This window comes from Lepisma saccharinum, chromosome 1 (assembly GCF_977018435.1).
Source record: "Lepisma saccharinum chromosome 1, izLepSacc3.1, whole genome shotgun sequence".
Taxonomy (NCBI): Eukaryota; Metazoa; Arthropoda; class Insecta; order Zygentoma; family Lepismatidae; genus Lepisma; species Lepisma saccharinum.
In genome coordinates this window covers 178,192,701-178,209,064 of record NC_139229.1, presented here as the reverse complement: position 1 = coordinate 178,209,064, position 16,364 = coordinate 178,192,701, and the positions used below count along the sequence as shown (strand labels likewise).

Sequence of the window (16,364 nt, the reverse complement as noted above, 5' to 3'; positions counted from 1 at the left end):
TTGCATAAGATTTATTTGTGATGAAGTGATATACAAGGTACCCAGGACCATTTGATGAAGTGATACTTGAGGTATATCATACAGTTCCCTTCATTAAGAGGGATAAAAATATTTTCTAAAACTAAAAACTAAATTCCATGGTGCAAGAGCCCTCTCAAGGCAGGGGCCACCCAAGTGGGTTCTCATTGGATGACATGATGTCAGTGCAAAGTCCCATCATCACTGTCTTCTGGCTTTGGAGACCAGAATTCACTATTTCTTCTTTTCAAAGAGTTCCCCAATTGTCCTCACGATGCTGGGTCAACACTGAAATTTTGGAGTCTCTCACTTGGAATCAAACCCTGGTTTGCTTGTACCAAATGCAAGACCGTTAACCATTTGGCTACTATTCAGGGGCCCTAAAAATATTCTCAGTATTAGTTAATGCCAATTATAAATGATACTTCATCTTGGTGTTCTGGTTTAAAGATGTGCATCATTTTTGATATATCGTTCTATCGTTCTATTATAACTTATATTATAACTTCCATTGGTCTGTATGCTGTAGGAACTGTACTCCCATAAACTGCACAGTAATAAACCATAAATTACCAAACAGAACAAAGAAATAATGTTGATTGTGCATTTCTTTGTTTTAGTGAGAAACAAAAGATTTTTGTTACAAAGGATCAAACAAATTGAATTTTTTTTTTTTTTGGAGTTGCTTTTTGCATGTGAATTGGAAGTTAGAATTACATTTGTTCCAAACAGCAGTGGGGGATTGTGAAGGGGAGGGTGGTCAGAGATTCTAGCTGCTCCTCTGGTACTTATTAATGTTTACAAGCACAAGAATGTACACTATTCTTCACATCATTGTGGATTAACATACATAGAAGTAGTAGACTAAAATGGAAAGAATTTTTACATTATGTTAAACATGGTTTTACAAGATTAGATGTCTGCCAATTCACAATGAAAATGTGGGAAAAAATACCACATTTGTGATCACTTCATATTTAAATATGACATTTTTTTCTTCAGTAAGTGTGTTGGTTTATCTTTACATTGTAATTGCATTTTTCTGATTTTAAATCGCTTTTCTGCTTCTTTACGTTAATTGCAATGGTAGGGATGATTAATGATTAGATTGAATTGAAGAAGAGGCATTCAGTAGTTTTCCTTTTACACAATCTGAAATCCTATGAATCTCCTAAAGAGCAGTAAACACACCAGATTCTCATTGCCACAATAGATGCTCAGATGTTCCAACAAAAGAATAAATGCTTATGTGGAATAAAAGTCTTCACATGACCCAACTGTGAGTTATCCGGCTGTTCTCTTCACTTATTTTTAATTGGGTGAAAGAGAACTGTCAAATTGTGACAAGACCAGACCCTTTTGAGACTTGTCGAGATGAGACTGTAAACAAAAAAAAGTCTCATCTCATTCAAAACCAAAATAAATTAGAATTTCAAAATTCACAACTAATGAACATTACTCAGGTTCGAAGAGGTTAGCTTTGATTGTTATTTACACTTAACTTATACATCCCCTAAAATTTTATATGTAGTTATTATTTTGAGATGAGATAAAAACTGTCTCTTCATGACAGAGGCCGGAATGCTTGAGGTTTAGATATTGAGAAAAGTTCAAGAAGTATTAAATAATTTTGCCTAGTTTTTTTCACTTCTCAAACAATCATAAAGAAAGCTGCAGTAAATGGTGCACTAATGCTTTGTTATGATTTTTGATTTTGCCCACGTATCAAAGTGAATATTTTTTTTCTTTCCAAGTTTACTCTCCCTTGCAACCAGTGTAAACCCCAGTTCAATGAAGGACCACCATAAAATCTTTCAGACGATTCTGTGGGTTAAATCTGAAATTTGTTCCTATGTAAATATTACTTGAAACTAAAGCTAAACGCCACCACATTTTCATGCATGTTTCTTTGCCCTTTCCATGCAGCAATACATGAGATTTGCATATGTCACATTTGAATTACTTACAACGCCCAGAAAATTTTAGAACAATACTAAAAAATATCATAGTAACAAAAATAAATTTATTCCACCTGATTTACACATATAAAACAGATCACAGCCATATTCTCCAATTACAAATATACCCTTAGATATACAAAACGAAATAACAAACAATTAACAATATATAGTAAAAAGAAAGTAGATTCATTGATTTAAAATAATTTCATCAATTCACAATGGTCCTTGCTATGAGCTCCTTCATTATTTCATTACTTCCAGCATAGATTGTCTGGACTCGAGCATCAACATAAGCCCTGGCAATAGGAGTCTCCCACATGTAGCCCATTCCTCCATGCAGTTGCACACATTGAGCAACCACCTTATTCTCTAGTTCTGACAGCCTGTAAAATACGAAAAATAAGAAATGAATATTAATAATACTGTGCTGACTTTTATTTTGATGCAAGTAGCATCTATTTGTGAGTGTATGGTAGATTGAAATTGTCCAAGAAAAAGTGTTAAAAATTCACATCTTCAATCTTATGATGCTTTTTCTGGATCGTGGGCCTCCTAGATAGCCTAGTGGTAAAACTGCCACGTTGTAATCAAGGGGTTACAGGATCAATCTGTAGCAGACACAGAGCTTTGCATTGAACTTTAAACTCTAAGTACAGCCCTGATTAGCTTATCTGAGCATAAAATGGACTTAAAATGATGATGGTGGATTTTTATACAGTAATGCCATAAGCATCACAGGTAGTGCTTCTTATAAATATTAGGTGTTATAACTTAAATCTATGTTCTGGGATCTGCAAGAAAAGAATACAGGTTGTTTCTTTTATGTCACTTTCATCTAATCATGATGATGATTAGATTAAATTGATGAAGGGACACACACAAAAGGCCAGGACTCAAACTATACTCAGCACTTAGCAGTGATAATGCGAGTCAACTGCCCAACATGTTAATTAAATGCTGCTGAACTTTGAAATTAGGTCTAATTAAGGTGAATAAAAAATTAAAGAAAACTAGGGGAGACTACCTACGTCATACATTTGTTTACTCTTTATTCAAGGCACTCTGAAAAGTAGTCACCTCAATATATTAATAGTTTTTCTTGTATGTACACATTGCTTGCATTGTAGAATTATTTTCTTTGTAGTTTATGGTTATTACAAGTATAAGAAAACAGTTTTTCGTTGTGACGTTTCAGGAGAACACACGCTTCCTTCATCAGACATTTATTTTTATTTTGACTAAAGATAGTTATAACAATGGTTAGCAATTTTTTAAACAAAAAGAATCCCTTATATAATGGATGTTGTCAATGTTACATTGTTGTAATATAGCAACCTAACTGTGAAAGAAGCAGTCTGTTTTATTTTTATTTCAGATAAAAATTTTTGATCACATTATTTTTTATTTAAAATTATGAATCCCAAATATCATCAGGTAATTCAAAGTCATCATTGTTTTCACAAAGTTTCTTGATGTTTTCTGTTACATTAAATTTTAAAGATGGTGGCTTACTCCATTTGTGAAAAAGAAAACTCCATACTGGATCTATTTTGCCATTTTCATTATTTAATTTATTCCAGTGTTCTTCTGCAATGAACGAAGCTTCCCAGACATTCAACTCTGTGTTTCCCGTTAATCTTTTTAAAACCCTTCTCTTTTTAATCAAATGCTTCGATGATGTAAGCTGACAAACTTGTTCTTGGGTTTAGATTTATAATATCCAAATCGTGTTCGTGCCATCTTATTGCCATTATCCTTGCTGTTTGTCCTACATAATCCTTTGAACATGAACAACTTATATTATATATTCCTGTGGTTTCCACATCTGGTAGAGAGTTTCTCATTTTGAATTCATTAAATGTACACTTTGCAACATCTTATTTGACCGCCCCGAAAGAATTCTAAGTCCCGAAATCGTAAACTTAGCAACATTGCACTTCAGCTCCAGGTGAGAGTAGCCAACTTTGAATATGTCCTTCCACTAGACGAAAAACACTGCGGTGATAGGTTTTCAATTTAACACTTTCCATGAACTTAGAAACTATAAACCGGTATTATAATACGCAATCAAAAAGAAATAATAAATTGGAAAAAGAACCTTAAAGGATATTGACGATTCTGGTTGCCCGACTTGAAATTTAGGGGGTTTGAAACACTGAATAGAGTTTTTTTTCCCCACCTGGATGGAATTGCCATCAAGTTTGTGCAGAAAGAAGCAAATTTGTGAGGAGTTTATGCGACATTTTATTTACAATACCTTGCATAATATCGAATTGTTCTCAAAAACATATATTTTACACGACTTGTCGAGAAAATGTGCTTGAAACACAGGAAGGTGGGAGTCTTCATAAACATCAACATGTTTTTAAGAGCATTACGTCATGACGTTAACGTAGAGCAGTTGGTTAGACGCTGCTATCCTTATTTTTCATCAAGCTTGAAAGGTCGCGGGTTCAAATCCCACCCTCTCCTCTTTCTTTTTTTGTTTGCTGAACAGATACCGTGGAATTTCTCTACTCTCAACAACATATAAAATATTATCTAACATTATTTTAACAAGACTAACACCATATGCTAATGAAATTATAGGTGATTATCAATGTGGATTTAAACGTAACAGATCAACTACAGATCAAATTTTTCACATCAGACAGACACTTGAAAAAAAGTGGGAATATAATCAAAATGTCCATCAGCTATTCATTGATTTAAAAAAAGCATATGATTCGGTCAAAAGAGATAAATTATATAACATATTAGTAGAGTTTGGAATACCTAAGAAGCTTTTTAGTATGATAAAAACATGCACCAGTGAAACAGAAAGTAAAATTCGTGTGGGTATTAATATGTCTGACAAATTTACAATTCATGATGGGTTAAAACAAGGAGATGCATTATCTCCATTGCTCTTTAATTTTGCCTTGGAATATGCTGTAAGGAAGGTAAAAGAAACTAAAGAAGGACTAAAATTAAATGGTGTGACTCAGTTGTTAGCATATGCAGATGATGTAGACTTACTGGGGGATGATGTGAATACAATTAAGAATAATGCTAAAATATTTTTCAAAACTGCTAAAGAGATAGGTTTGGAAGTTAACAAAGAGAAAACTAAATATATGCTTACAGGCCGAAAACAAGTGTTAGGTAATAATAATCAAAATCTAATTATTGATAACAACTCGTTTGAAACAGTTTCCAAATTCAAATACTTAGGAGTAATATTAACAAATGAAAATTATATTAAAGAGGAAATAAAAAGTAGGCTTAATTCAGGAAATGCATGTTACTTCTCTCTTCATAAACTTTTGTCTTCTTGTTTAATATCTAAGAAACTAAAAGTTAAAATATAGAAAACAGTAATTTTGCCTGTAGTATTATATGGGTGTGAAACTTGGTCCCTTACATTGAAAGAGGAACATAAATTGAGAGTATTTGAAAATAAGATCCTTAGGAAAATCTTTGGACCGAAAAGAGATGAGGAGACAGGTGAGTGGAGAAGGTTACATAATTTAGAACTACATAATTTGTATTCATGTCCAGATATTATTAGAATAATTAAATCAAGAAGACTTAGGTGGGCAGGCCATGTGGCACGAATGGGAGAGGAAAGAGGAGTTTACAGGATTCTTGTTGGCAAACCTGATGGTAAGAGACCTGTAGGAAGGCCAAAACGAAGATGGAGGGACAACGTTGAGATGGACCTAAAGGAAATCGGTAGGGATGGAAAAGAGTATATAGAACTTGCTCAAGATAGGGAAAGATGGAAGGCCTGTGTTGCTGCACCCATGAACCTTCGGGTTTAAGAAGGCTAGGGAGTTAGTTAGTTAGTTAGAACAGAACAGATACCGTTGATATTAGAATATTTAAAAAATGAATCCGATGCACACTTGAGGGACGTCCCTTCTGCGCGTATTTCCCCTTAGAAGTTAGAGATTTCCAGGATTTAATGTTAAAACTTTTCTTTTTAGTTATTGTTCATATGTTGTGTTAACACACACATCATGATTAATTCACAAATCACATATATGTATTCAGGATGCAAAATGTAATGTTATTTAAGTTATGTATTGTTTGTTCTTCACTGACACCTAAAATATTGATTATTTGATTTCGATATACTAAAAAAAGATATACAGTTATGTTAAGTAGCGATGTAGTGCAGTACTGTAACGAAGGAGAGCGTTTAATGAGTTCGAATTGCTAAGATTGGTAATTTTATGTCCGTTCCTTCGTAATGACTGTTGTCAATCCCCTCACCACCATCTTGCCATGCGTCTAAATCTAATAGTAAATCGCTAATTAACATAAATACATTTTTATTGCGACGAAGGCCGATTCGATAAGAAACTACTAATAAGTATTTATATAGTGAGTGCCAAACAAAAAATTCAAAACCTCATAATGATCGTTAATTCCTCACTGCTTTGTATCTAAAATGTTTGTCTTCTTTGAACAGAAAGTACGAGTATCAGATATAACAAACGTTCCGCACTAACTTTGCAATATTCGAAACCACCATTACAGACTTAGCTCTGTGTAACTTCATTCTGCGCATTCCACGTGGCATGTGATTTTCTCCTATCATCGAAATAACTTTCTCTTACTATTTCCTTTCCTCTCGTGAAATACAGAGACCAATGTTAACTTCTTAGCACGGTGGATAAACTTTACACCCAACGATATACTCCTGAAAAAAATCCTGCCTAGGTGGAGAATCGAACCTACGACCTCCCTCGTAAGAATCAAGCACGCTACCTCTTCTCCAGGTAACTCATGTTAAAATTTGCTACCAGTTTGAAGAAACCAATTCACACATAATGTCATATCTATAATTTCCTCATGGCAATTTTCATGAATAAACGAATTCAGATAAAATCGAGAAATGCTGAAAGGGAAAAATGATGAACATGTCTATTGGCGTTTTGTCATATTTTGCAAATTGTATAAAAATTCCGCATTTTGAACAAGCAATCGTTTAGTTACGAAGTAGTTTGTTGTTTGTTTAAAGTAGGAACAGGAGAGCGAAAAGGAGTCATTTGAACCAGACCCCGTTTGACAAGAAACTTCAGCTCTTTTCCAAAGACTGTATGAAAAGAGAGGGGAATGTATGAAATATAAAATACGTGTGAAATTAAAACAATTGAAACCTTGAAAGATAATACTAACGAACTTCAAACTATGAAAAACATATTTTCGTGGTGGAAAACTCCAAGTCATTTTCGAAATATGAACTTGATGTTTTTCTTTATTATGAAGTGGAGATATGGGACGATACGATCCCTCAGCGAGAAAATTTTAAGTAAGCTACCTCCAACTTTTTCAATGGTCATAATTACTAATTAGGGTCCGGAAGTTGATGAAAAATCAACTTTTTTTCTGACCCTTAAAAACAATGCTAAACCTGATATCATGTCCGTTTCCCTTCAGTTAGAGATGGAAAACACTTTCTATATAACATTTTTTCCATTTTTCGGCCTTTTTTGGCTTTTAGTTTATTTGTCAGTATTTTTAACAGTTTTTGTTGCATTTTTACTTATATTTGAGGTTTATTTTTCTCCTCCCCTGTTGTTTTGTGCATTTTAAACGCATTTACTAGTAAAACTTACATATTTTCCTTTTAGCAAATTCACCATGAATCGAAAATACTGTCAATGGAAAAGCATAATATTATTCTTAACTGAAATGTTTGGCAATGGATTAAAATACTTCGTGTGAATATCTACTTTGAGGTTCTTTTTCTGGTCACTATTATCGCCGAATCTGTAGTTTTAAAGTAAAATTAGTCACAATATTTCGCTGCGGCGTAGGTTCGAATCCGGCTCTGGTCGGAATTTATTCAGCCTACGTATAGGGCCGGTGGCAACCCACCATCGTGAGGAAATTGGGAAGCTCCGAGTGAGTGAGCGTAACCCGGTCAAGAAGACCTACAACAACGGCTGGGGGTTCGTAGGGCTGATCACTCGTCACCCCAATACTGGTCTAAGACCTCCATGTTATAACAGGTGACGGAGGAACAGTGTGGGAGGGAGACCAGCAGTCGGTAGGTAAGCCAAGGCCCTACAAAGGGCTGTAGTGCTGTGGGTTTAGTTTAGTTTTAGTCACAATATTAAATGCAATTACACTCTGGTATACGCGAAGCAGAACTGTATTTTCGGATGCTGACCGACTAAAGTATCATAGAAGGCCCACTCAAAAAGGAGATGAATTGGTTGATTTGGTGTTTTAAGTCAACTTTATGCATAGTAAGGCTAATCGGGACTGGACCTACAGTTTAAAGTGGGATCTGAACCGAGTGCATAAAATAACGTGAACAGTGTGGTGTAGGGGGATGGTTTGCTTATGGAATGGGTTCAAACCTACTTCTTTGCAAAATCTTTTTCGGGAAGTAAACGGCTTTGGATGAGAATGCTTATCTACGTTTCTTGGATATTTTCGTTGATATTTATGCGATTTATGTCCAGCATTTCCGGATGCAGAAAGTTGACATGTAAGTTCTTAATATGTGTTAACTTATAACAGCTGAATGAAGGGAAAAGTATTTCCTACAATCCTGCCAATCACTGAAAGATTAAAAACATTAGTAGAAGCATTACTTGAGGCATGCACAGTGGCGACGAATATGGAGTGTGGAGGGGCAGATGACCCAGCACTATGCTAAACATTATCTACCAAGGGAAAGAAACTGTCCTTACCCTCCACCCACCTTGCCCCATTAGTTTTGAAACCCAATCGCCGCCACTGAGCACGCATCGCATAAATATTTACAGTAATATCATATAATATTATATTACGTTATTAGAACACTTCGACTCGGTAAATAAAAAGGAAAAAATAATAAGGAAAGGGTGGGATTTGAACCTACGATGTTTCGATTTTGACGAAAACAGTAAAAGGAACGAAAGTGCTGTCATCTAACCAACTACTCCAGGAGATTGCTGACAGAAAGCTCAGTAAAACACGTTAATCTCAGTTGAAGCAACATTGTGCCGGAGTTTCGAACCATTTTTCGCCAAGAACCAAGGAAAACACACACTTTGCAGAATCGTTTAGTGTTGTGCAAGGTATCTTTACTAAACATTTCGCATAAAATCATCATAAATTTGTCTTCTTGCATTCAAATGTGACCGCAATTCTTTCCAGGTGGATGAGAACGTGTTCAGTGTTTCACAATGCACATACATTTTCCTATTTTCAAATTCAGAACGAAGAATCTTGAAATATTTTCAATATATGTATTTCTACTTAACATTTTTTTGTCTACTCATATATTTTATTACTGCTTTAGGGTATCTTTACCTAATGGAATGTGAAAGAATGAAAAAAAATCACGAGCGTTTTCATTCAGGAAGAAGAAATGTTGCAAAGTTGGCTACTCTTAGTTGGCTCTGAAGCGCTATGCTGTCAAATTTACGAATTCCGGACTTTGAAATTTTTCAGGGCGGTCAAATAAGATGTTGCGAAGTGTACATTCCAAACTTCTTGGTGATCTAAAAACAATCTTGAAATTAAATCTTCTAAAAATGTTTGCAATTTTATGTGAAAATCCCTTGTGGAATGGAATGCACACAAATTTCTTTTCACCAGATTTTTCATCTTTGTCTGTATTTCTCTTTTCCTTTAGATTTCTAGCTACTTGTTTTTTTGATTTGGTTTATTCTGTTAGTGTGAAAGCCATTTCCTTTTGCTATATTAAAAAGCCTTTCTTCTTAATTTTTAATATCCTTATTATTAGAACATAGTCTTTGTGCTCTCAGGAAAAATTTAAAAAATATATTATCCATTTTAATACGAGAATGTTCTGAATTGGCATGCATGATTTTTCTCCTGCTAATTGTTTTCCTATGGACTGATGTTTGAATTGTTGCGTCAGTTGTCTTAATTTTTAGATCAAGGAAAGAAATTACATTGTTATTCATGAGTTTGCAAGTGAATTTTATGCGACGATGTAATTTATTTAACAATTTAAATATGTCCATGATGGTGTTCTCATTTTTAGCAATAATTAGCACATCATCTACATAACTGACGTAGAGTATGACATCTGATTAACAATTGGAGATTCTATGTAATGAAGGAAAATGCTGGAGATGATTCCGGATACTGGGTTTCCCATTGATAGACCATTACTTTGCTGATAAATTTTGCCATCAAGTATAAAGTAATTGTAATTTGCACATACAGTAAACCATCGAACCATTTCCCATGATTCCACTGGGTTAACCTTCATCTCAATAAACCATCTCTGTAATGCATCTGTGGCACCTTCTATTGGGACACTAGGATATAAATTTTCAACATCAAAACTTGCAATACGATACTCATTATACTCCAAAAAAATATTGTTTGGAATAATGAGTGTCGTATTGCAAGTTTTGATATTGAAAATGTATATCCTGGTGCTAACATCTCCTTACCAATATTTTGTCATTGAAGCCATTCCATGATCAAGTTTTCCTGCATCATGAAGTTGAATGCACTGGTCGATAAATGCTCGTGCAACACATATTTCAGTCTTCATTTCAGCCAATTTGTGCTGTACAGTCTGAAATAGAAATTGTTTATTTTAATATTCTTAATGTGTGTCATTCCGTTTAACACATTTCATGTATGGTATGGGAAAGACAAGCAAATTAATAATTCAACTCATGTATTTTATGATATTCTAAATTCAAATTCAGAACTGTTACATAATGATTTATTCACACACCCCCAACAACCCCCTAACACCTCCCCAAATGTGCTCAACAACATCTTAAAATTTTTCACAAAGGCCCAATTAATGGTCATTTCAGCTCTAAATATACTCTTACAACTCCGTAATAAAATGAACTATTAATTAAACACCCAGAAGACAAATAGAGAAGAAATCACACTCCCCCCAGCATAGTATATAATTATAATATTATTATTAAAAAATGAAGAATTTTCAACTAGGAAAGATCTAATATATTATACCAGATTCATAGACCTAATAAAATACAAATAATGGCCCCAATCCTTAAATACAACAGAATAATAACTATAAATATTGATGAAAAAATTAATCAACCTAAAATAGATCACAAACATACACCCCCCCCCCCCCAAACGAAAAATTCTGGATAAAGCCCAGCTGTTACACAATAACAATATACAACCTTAGTGACAATGAAGTTCGACCAGGCACAAATATAGGAGTGCGTTGTGAAAGAAGGGGAACACATGCATATGCTGAACATATTTTATTCAGCAGGCTACATGGAACAAAGGAAAACATAAATTTCCGCTGCAACGCAGCAATGTATGGTGTTCACACAAAATAAAACATTTTCGTCCATCTACACGTGACATTGAAGTTCGACCACTGTTAGAGGAGATCCTGTTTACCATGGTGTGACGCCGCCCCGTTGGCGAATAACTGTGGCAATGCGTCGGGGCATGCTGCGGACGAGTCGTTCAAGGTATTCCACATCGATGCGGTGCCATTCCTCCTGCAGGCAGGCGATAAGAGCAGCCACTGTCGTGGGTCCCCTCTGTTGCACACGTCGCTTAAGAACACGCCACACATTCTCAATGGGCGAGAGGTCGGGACTCGATGGTGGCCATGGCAGAGTTCGCACGTGATGGCGAGTCGACCATTCTCTTGTCAGCCGTGCTGTATGAGACCTGGCATTGTTGTGTTGAAAGATGAGACGCCGCCTGTGGAACAGGTGCCTTCGCACCGTGGGAAGATGCCGCTCCAGTATGCGTGTATAGGCGTGTGCATTCACAATGCCCTCACAGACGTGTAGTGGGCCAACCCCAGATGCCGTCATGCATCCCCATACCATCACTGACGCAGGTTTCTGTACCCGACGTGCATAACATTTTGCTTCATTCTGTTCCTCCTTCCGAGAAATGACTGTTTTCCGTATTTTCCCATACACAACATTGAAAATGGATTCGTCCGTCCACAAAACCCTGTTCCACTGTCGAAATGTCCATCCCCGGTACATTCGTGCCCACCGTAGTCGATTGCCTTTGTTCAACATGGAAAGGAAGGGTTTACGTTTCGCCTTGTACACTCGGTAACCGCATCGCTGTAGGTAACGGCGAATGGTTCCGGTTGACACTTCAATGTGAAAGCGTTCTCGAGTCCACAGTCGTAATTTGGCCACAGAAACATGATTGTTGGTCTGGATATAGCGCCTAAATATCCGTAGGTCACGCACGCTCAGCAGGTGTTTTCGACCGGGGGCCTTACCTGGCTCTGTAGTACCCGTATTTTGGTGGTGTTTGATGATGCAGTGGACGGTTGACTTGGGTAAGTTCAGTTGGCGCCCTATTTCCCGTTCACTGAGTCCATCCCGTTGCAACTCCACCACTCTTCTCCTCACGGTGTTGTCAATAGGTTTGCCCCTGGCCATGGTGATGATGCACTGCGGTTCCTCGGTGCACAGCACGCGCTTATATACGGCGGACTCCCTTATCGTGTCCCTGACGTCATGCTTCCGTCGAATGCGCCACTATCTGGAATTTTCCGTATGGGTCTGGTGCCTGGTCGAAGTTCAATGTCACGCGGATAGTTCCCCGTTTTCGTTCTTTACGTGACCTTGGGTGCAACATGCTGGCATCACGATTCTTGCCTGCTCACACACCTCCTCTTACACACATGCGTCACTTCTGCGGGTCACCCATTCCACCGCCTATGCCTCTGTGCATTTAATCATGTATTCCTTTCTGGTCGAACTTCATTGTCACCAAGGTTGTATATGAAATTATTTGAAAATTGAACTACATTTTTAACAAATAAAATAGCAGTCAACAAGGGGGCTTTACCTGCACATTTATTAAAGCTTTTCCAAAAGCCTTCCTCTCTTTCACATATTTCCTTGTTTCCTCAAACATCCACTCCAAATGAGCACAAGACCCTGTGCCTATTGATAGCCTTTCTTGGGGCAGTTCAGCCATCAAATAATAGAAGCCTTCATTTTCGTTTCCCAAAAGAGCTGATTTAGGTAAACGTACATCCTCAAAAAACAGTTCAGCCAAATCCTGTAAAGAAACTGGGAAATAAGACAACAAAACATTTATACACTTAAAAGGTACAAGTAGGGCTCAGCCGATACCATACCGATGTATCAGTATCAAAAAGCATTAGTTGAAAATTAATCACTAATACAAGCTGATATTTATCTAGAGTTTGAATATCTTCCAGTCACTACACAATACTCGTGTACAGTTTAGCACCAGTACTGTGTGTAAAAGAAATATATGTGATATGAAAGTTGTTTTTATTTTGCAGCACACATCACTAAAAAAACTGAACACACTAATACACATTGAATCTTCAACATTTTGAACAATTAACACTTTGAGTGCTTTTAGTGTTGTGTTAGGCAATAAAATACATTTTTATGTTCCTACTGAATGGAGTATTAGAGTAGGTAGGTGCACATTGCGGTGCTATGAAGGCAGATAGGGGGATGTGGATGTAGGGTCACACACATTCTCGTTCTTGGCCAATTTTTGAAGGTGATTACCACCCTGGGAATTGAACCCGGGTCTCCTGCATTGCATCAGACACCTTACCGACTACAGAGGTTGTTTCCGATATTTAGTGACGAAATTTCACACCTCTTGCAGCACCACCAAGCGGGAAGAGAATGAAGCTGCCAGTCATGTGGGCACGTTGGATCGTTGACTGTGCGTGACAGGTGTGGTCATTGCATATCGGGAAGAATGCTGCCGAAAATCAGTGCATATTGGGAGGGTTAACATAACTACACTTTTCGACAGAAACTACAGTTATAGTGCCATTATAAAACTGTGCAAGGAGCGTGGATTCACTGTGTCCAAAAATGGCATATCACCGGTGTTGATGATTCCTGTGGGGCAGAAACAGCCCAACCCCCGGTCTGCCACTAGCCCCACAACAGCTACAATTCGTCAGGGAACTGGTCACCAGGGAGTCCAGCCACACAGAAAAGTATCGCGAACCGGGCATGTTCATAACCTCTTGCCAAAACACATCCAGGAACATCACACCAACTGTCGAAAGCTTTATGAGCGGCACCTGTCAGGTGAAAAGTGCAAATTCGTTGTTACATTGGACGAGGAATATGTTTATCTTGATGACTGTCTCAAGCCACATGCAATTTTTTATCGATCGACAGGTGCGAGGGACTTTCAAAGATGGTTCACTGAATGTAAGGAAAATTTTGGCACAGGTTTCATGATCATTGCTGGATACTCGTCCAATGGCAAGCTGACCATACATCGTGTTGCCAAAAATACGAAGGTTAATTCTGATTATTATCAGGCTAACGTCCTGACACCCGTTTATCGCCATGACATTCCCCATCTCTACGGGAGGGACCAGAATCATGTGTGGGTGCATCAAGACAAGGCGTCAAGTCACACATCTCCCTCAACCCACCTCTTCCTCCAACAAATGGCAGAAGAAACTCGAATTCGTGCCATTCCTTTCACAGACATTCCAGTGAAGTCACCTGATGCCCCACCGATGGACTTTTGCACCTTCGGCCTACTAAAATGAACCTGGTCTCCTGGCGACCCTGCACCATTGAAGGGCTATGGAAAGCCTGTCAGGAGGAGTGGTTGAAGCTGGACATGACTACACTTCGTATCAGTCTCCTACAGTGGAAACTTTGCTGTCGGGCAATTGCCAAGATGCAGGGCCACTAAATAGAGCACTCTCGATGGTGGTGACATGGTTTCTCTTAAGGTAGGTGCAGTTTAAAATCGTCACCATAGATCGGAAACAACCTCTGTAGTACTTCCGTGGCTCCTGGGCATTACAGTACATTTTGAAATAATTGTAGATTAGGCACACACAGGAGATGTACTACATAGAAATTTTCAGCGAAAAATGTAGGCTCGACTCGAATCAGAGTCTCTGGCATACCGTGCCATTGCTCTAACCACTGAGCTACCGAGCCAGCCTGGCCTCACCTGATTTATCATTAATGTCATTAACAGTCACTTTGAATGGAAGAATGCAGTAATGATCAAAACTGCTGAGAAGGTGTCTGACATTGGATGATTGAGGTCAGGGCCGGATTAAGATGAAATTGGGCCTGAAGCTTGAAATCTTCGGTGAACAATAAACACAACGACGTTATCGTTACGTCACAGTGCAAAGAATAATAGTAACTGTATAATAAGTAATGCTGTGTTTAGGCGTCCAAAATTGGGGTTCCAAATTTCATGCTAAGGTTTATTTTCAGGTTAATACAGCAAAAGAAAACTGTTCAGCTTTCGGAAAATTCTCGCATTTTCATCTGGGCCTATTTCAGGAATGGGCCTAATGCTGCAGCATCAATAGCACCCACCTTAATCCGGCCCTGATTGAGGTATCAAATAGTTCTTCCACTCTTCAACTAAGCTCATATAAATTTTAAAAATAAAACCATAAGTTTAATTTTGCATAATTGAATGTTTCATAATTTTTTAAAAAAATCAATCAATATGTATGAAAATGAGATCATGTTATCGCTTACCAACCTGAGATTTCTGCCCCATCTTCTTCAGTTTCTGTCCTTTGTTAAATCCTGGCATCCCTTCTTCAACAAGGAAGAGGGAGATTCCATGAGCTGCCTTCGCTTCTCTATTTGTAACAGCTACCACAATCACTACGTCACACATGCTTCCATTGCTAATGAAAGTCTTGCTTCCATTTAGAATGTAATCATCCCCATCCTTTTTAGCATAAGATTTCACTCCTTGCAAGTCACTGGAAATAGTTACAATACAATTATTTTCTTTCAATATTGAAAAAGAAACTACACTGATCCAAGGACAATGAAATTGCTAATTTTATCAACACCAAAAGGTTAGCTTAATGGAGAAAAAAATTTCCTTAGAGTCATGTTCTAAAGCGATATATGTGGATGTCAAGTGGTGTGAATTATCAACAATAATAAAATGATTGCACAAATTTTGCAGTGTATTAAAAATCAACAAGCATCAAACTTCAATCAGCTCTTCTGAAAAATTAGTGCGGATGGACATAAAACATCACCATATTCAGCCGGCAATATAGGTAGCAGCCATCCTGAGTATGATACACATGGTGGTACGTATAGGTATCAGCTGTCCTGAGGAGGTTAAACTAAGATACAAACCACCGTTTATTGCATTTCCACCAGACTTGATCAGACTTGGAACCCTTTAAATACAAGGTAGCATAGTTTCTACTACACAACTACAGATGCCCATTAATTGCTCCTGTATCGGTACGGACAGATAAATCAGCAAAACAACTTTACCTATAAGATATGAACATGAAGGTGTAATTCATATTTCTATGTTTTTAGAAAACAAATATCCACTCCAAAGCTTGATTTTCTACGCAAAACCTATTAAGAGTCCTCCATTAATTAAGGATATCATAGAATCCTTCTA

The 16,364-nt window shown here is 37.2% G+C and overlaps 1 protein-coding gene across 1 annotated transcript in view; it reads right to left on the bottom strand.

The window, feature by feature from the left end:
* Positions 1 to 2,021: 2,021 nt before the first annotated feature.
* Positions 2,022 to 16,364, bottom strand: part of LOC145990300 (long-chain specific acyl-CoA dehydrogenase, mitochondrial-like) — a 32,761-nt gene continuing 18,418 nt past the window's right edge. The window contains exons 5-8 of the mRNA XM_083125994.1: positions 15,465 to 15,693; positions 12,777 to 12,992; positions 10,394 to 10,521; positions 2,022 to 2,362 (exon numbers count right to left, since the gene is read on the bottom strand). Of these exons, the coding sequence (XP_082982120.1) occupies positions 2,188 to 2,362; positions 10,394 to 10,521; positions 12,777 to 12,992; positions 15,465 to 15,693 (748 nt within the window). The 3' untranslated portion in view covers positions 2,022 to 2,187. The remainder of the gene's footprint in view (positions 2,363 to 10,393; positions 10,522 to 12,776; positions 12,993 to 15,464; positions 15,694 to 16,364) is intronic.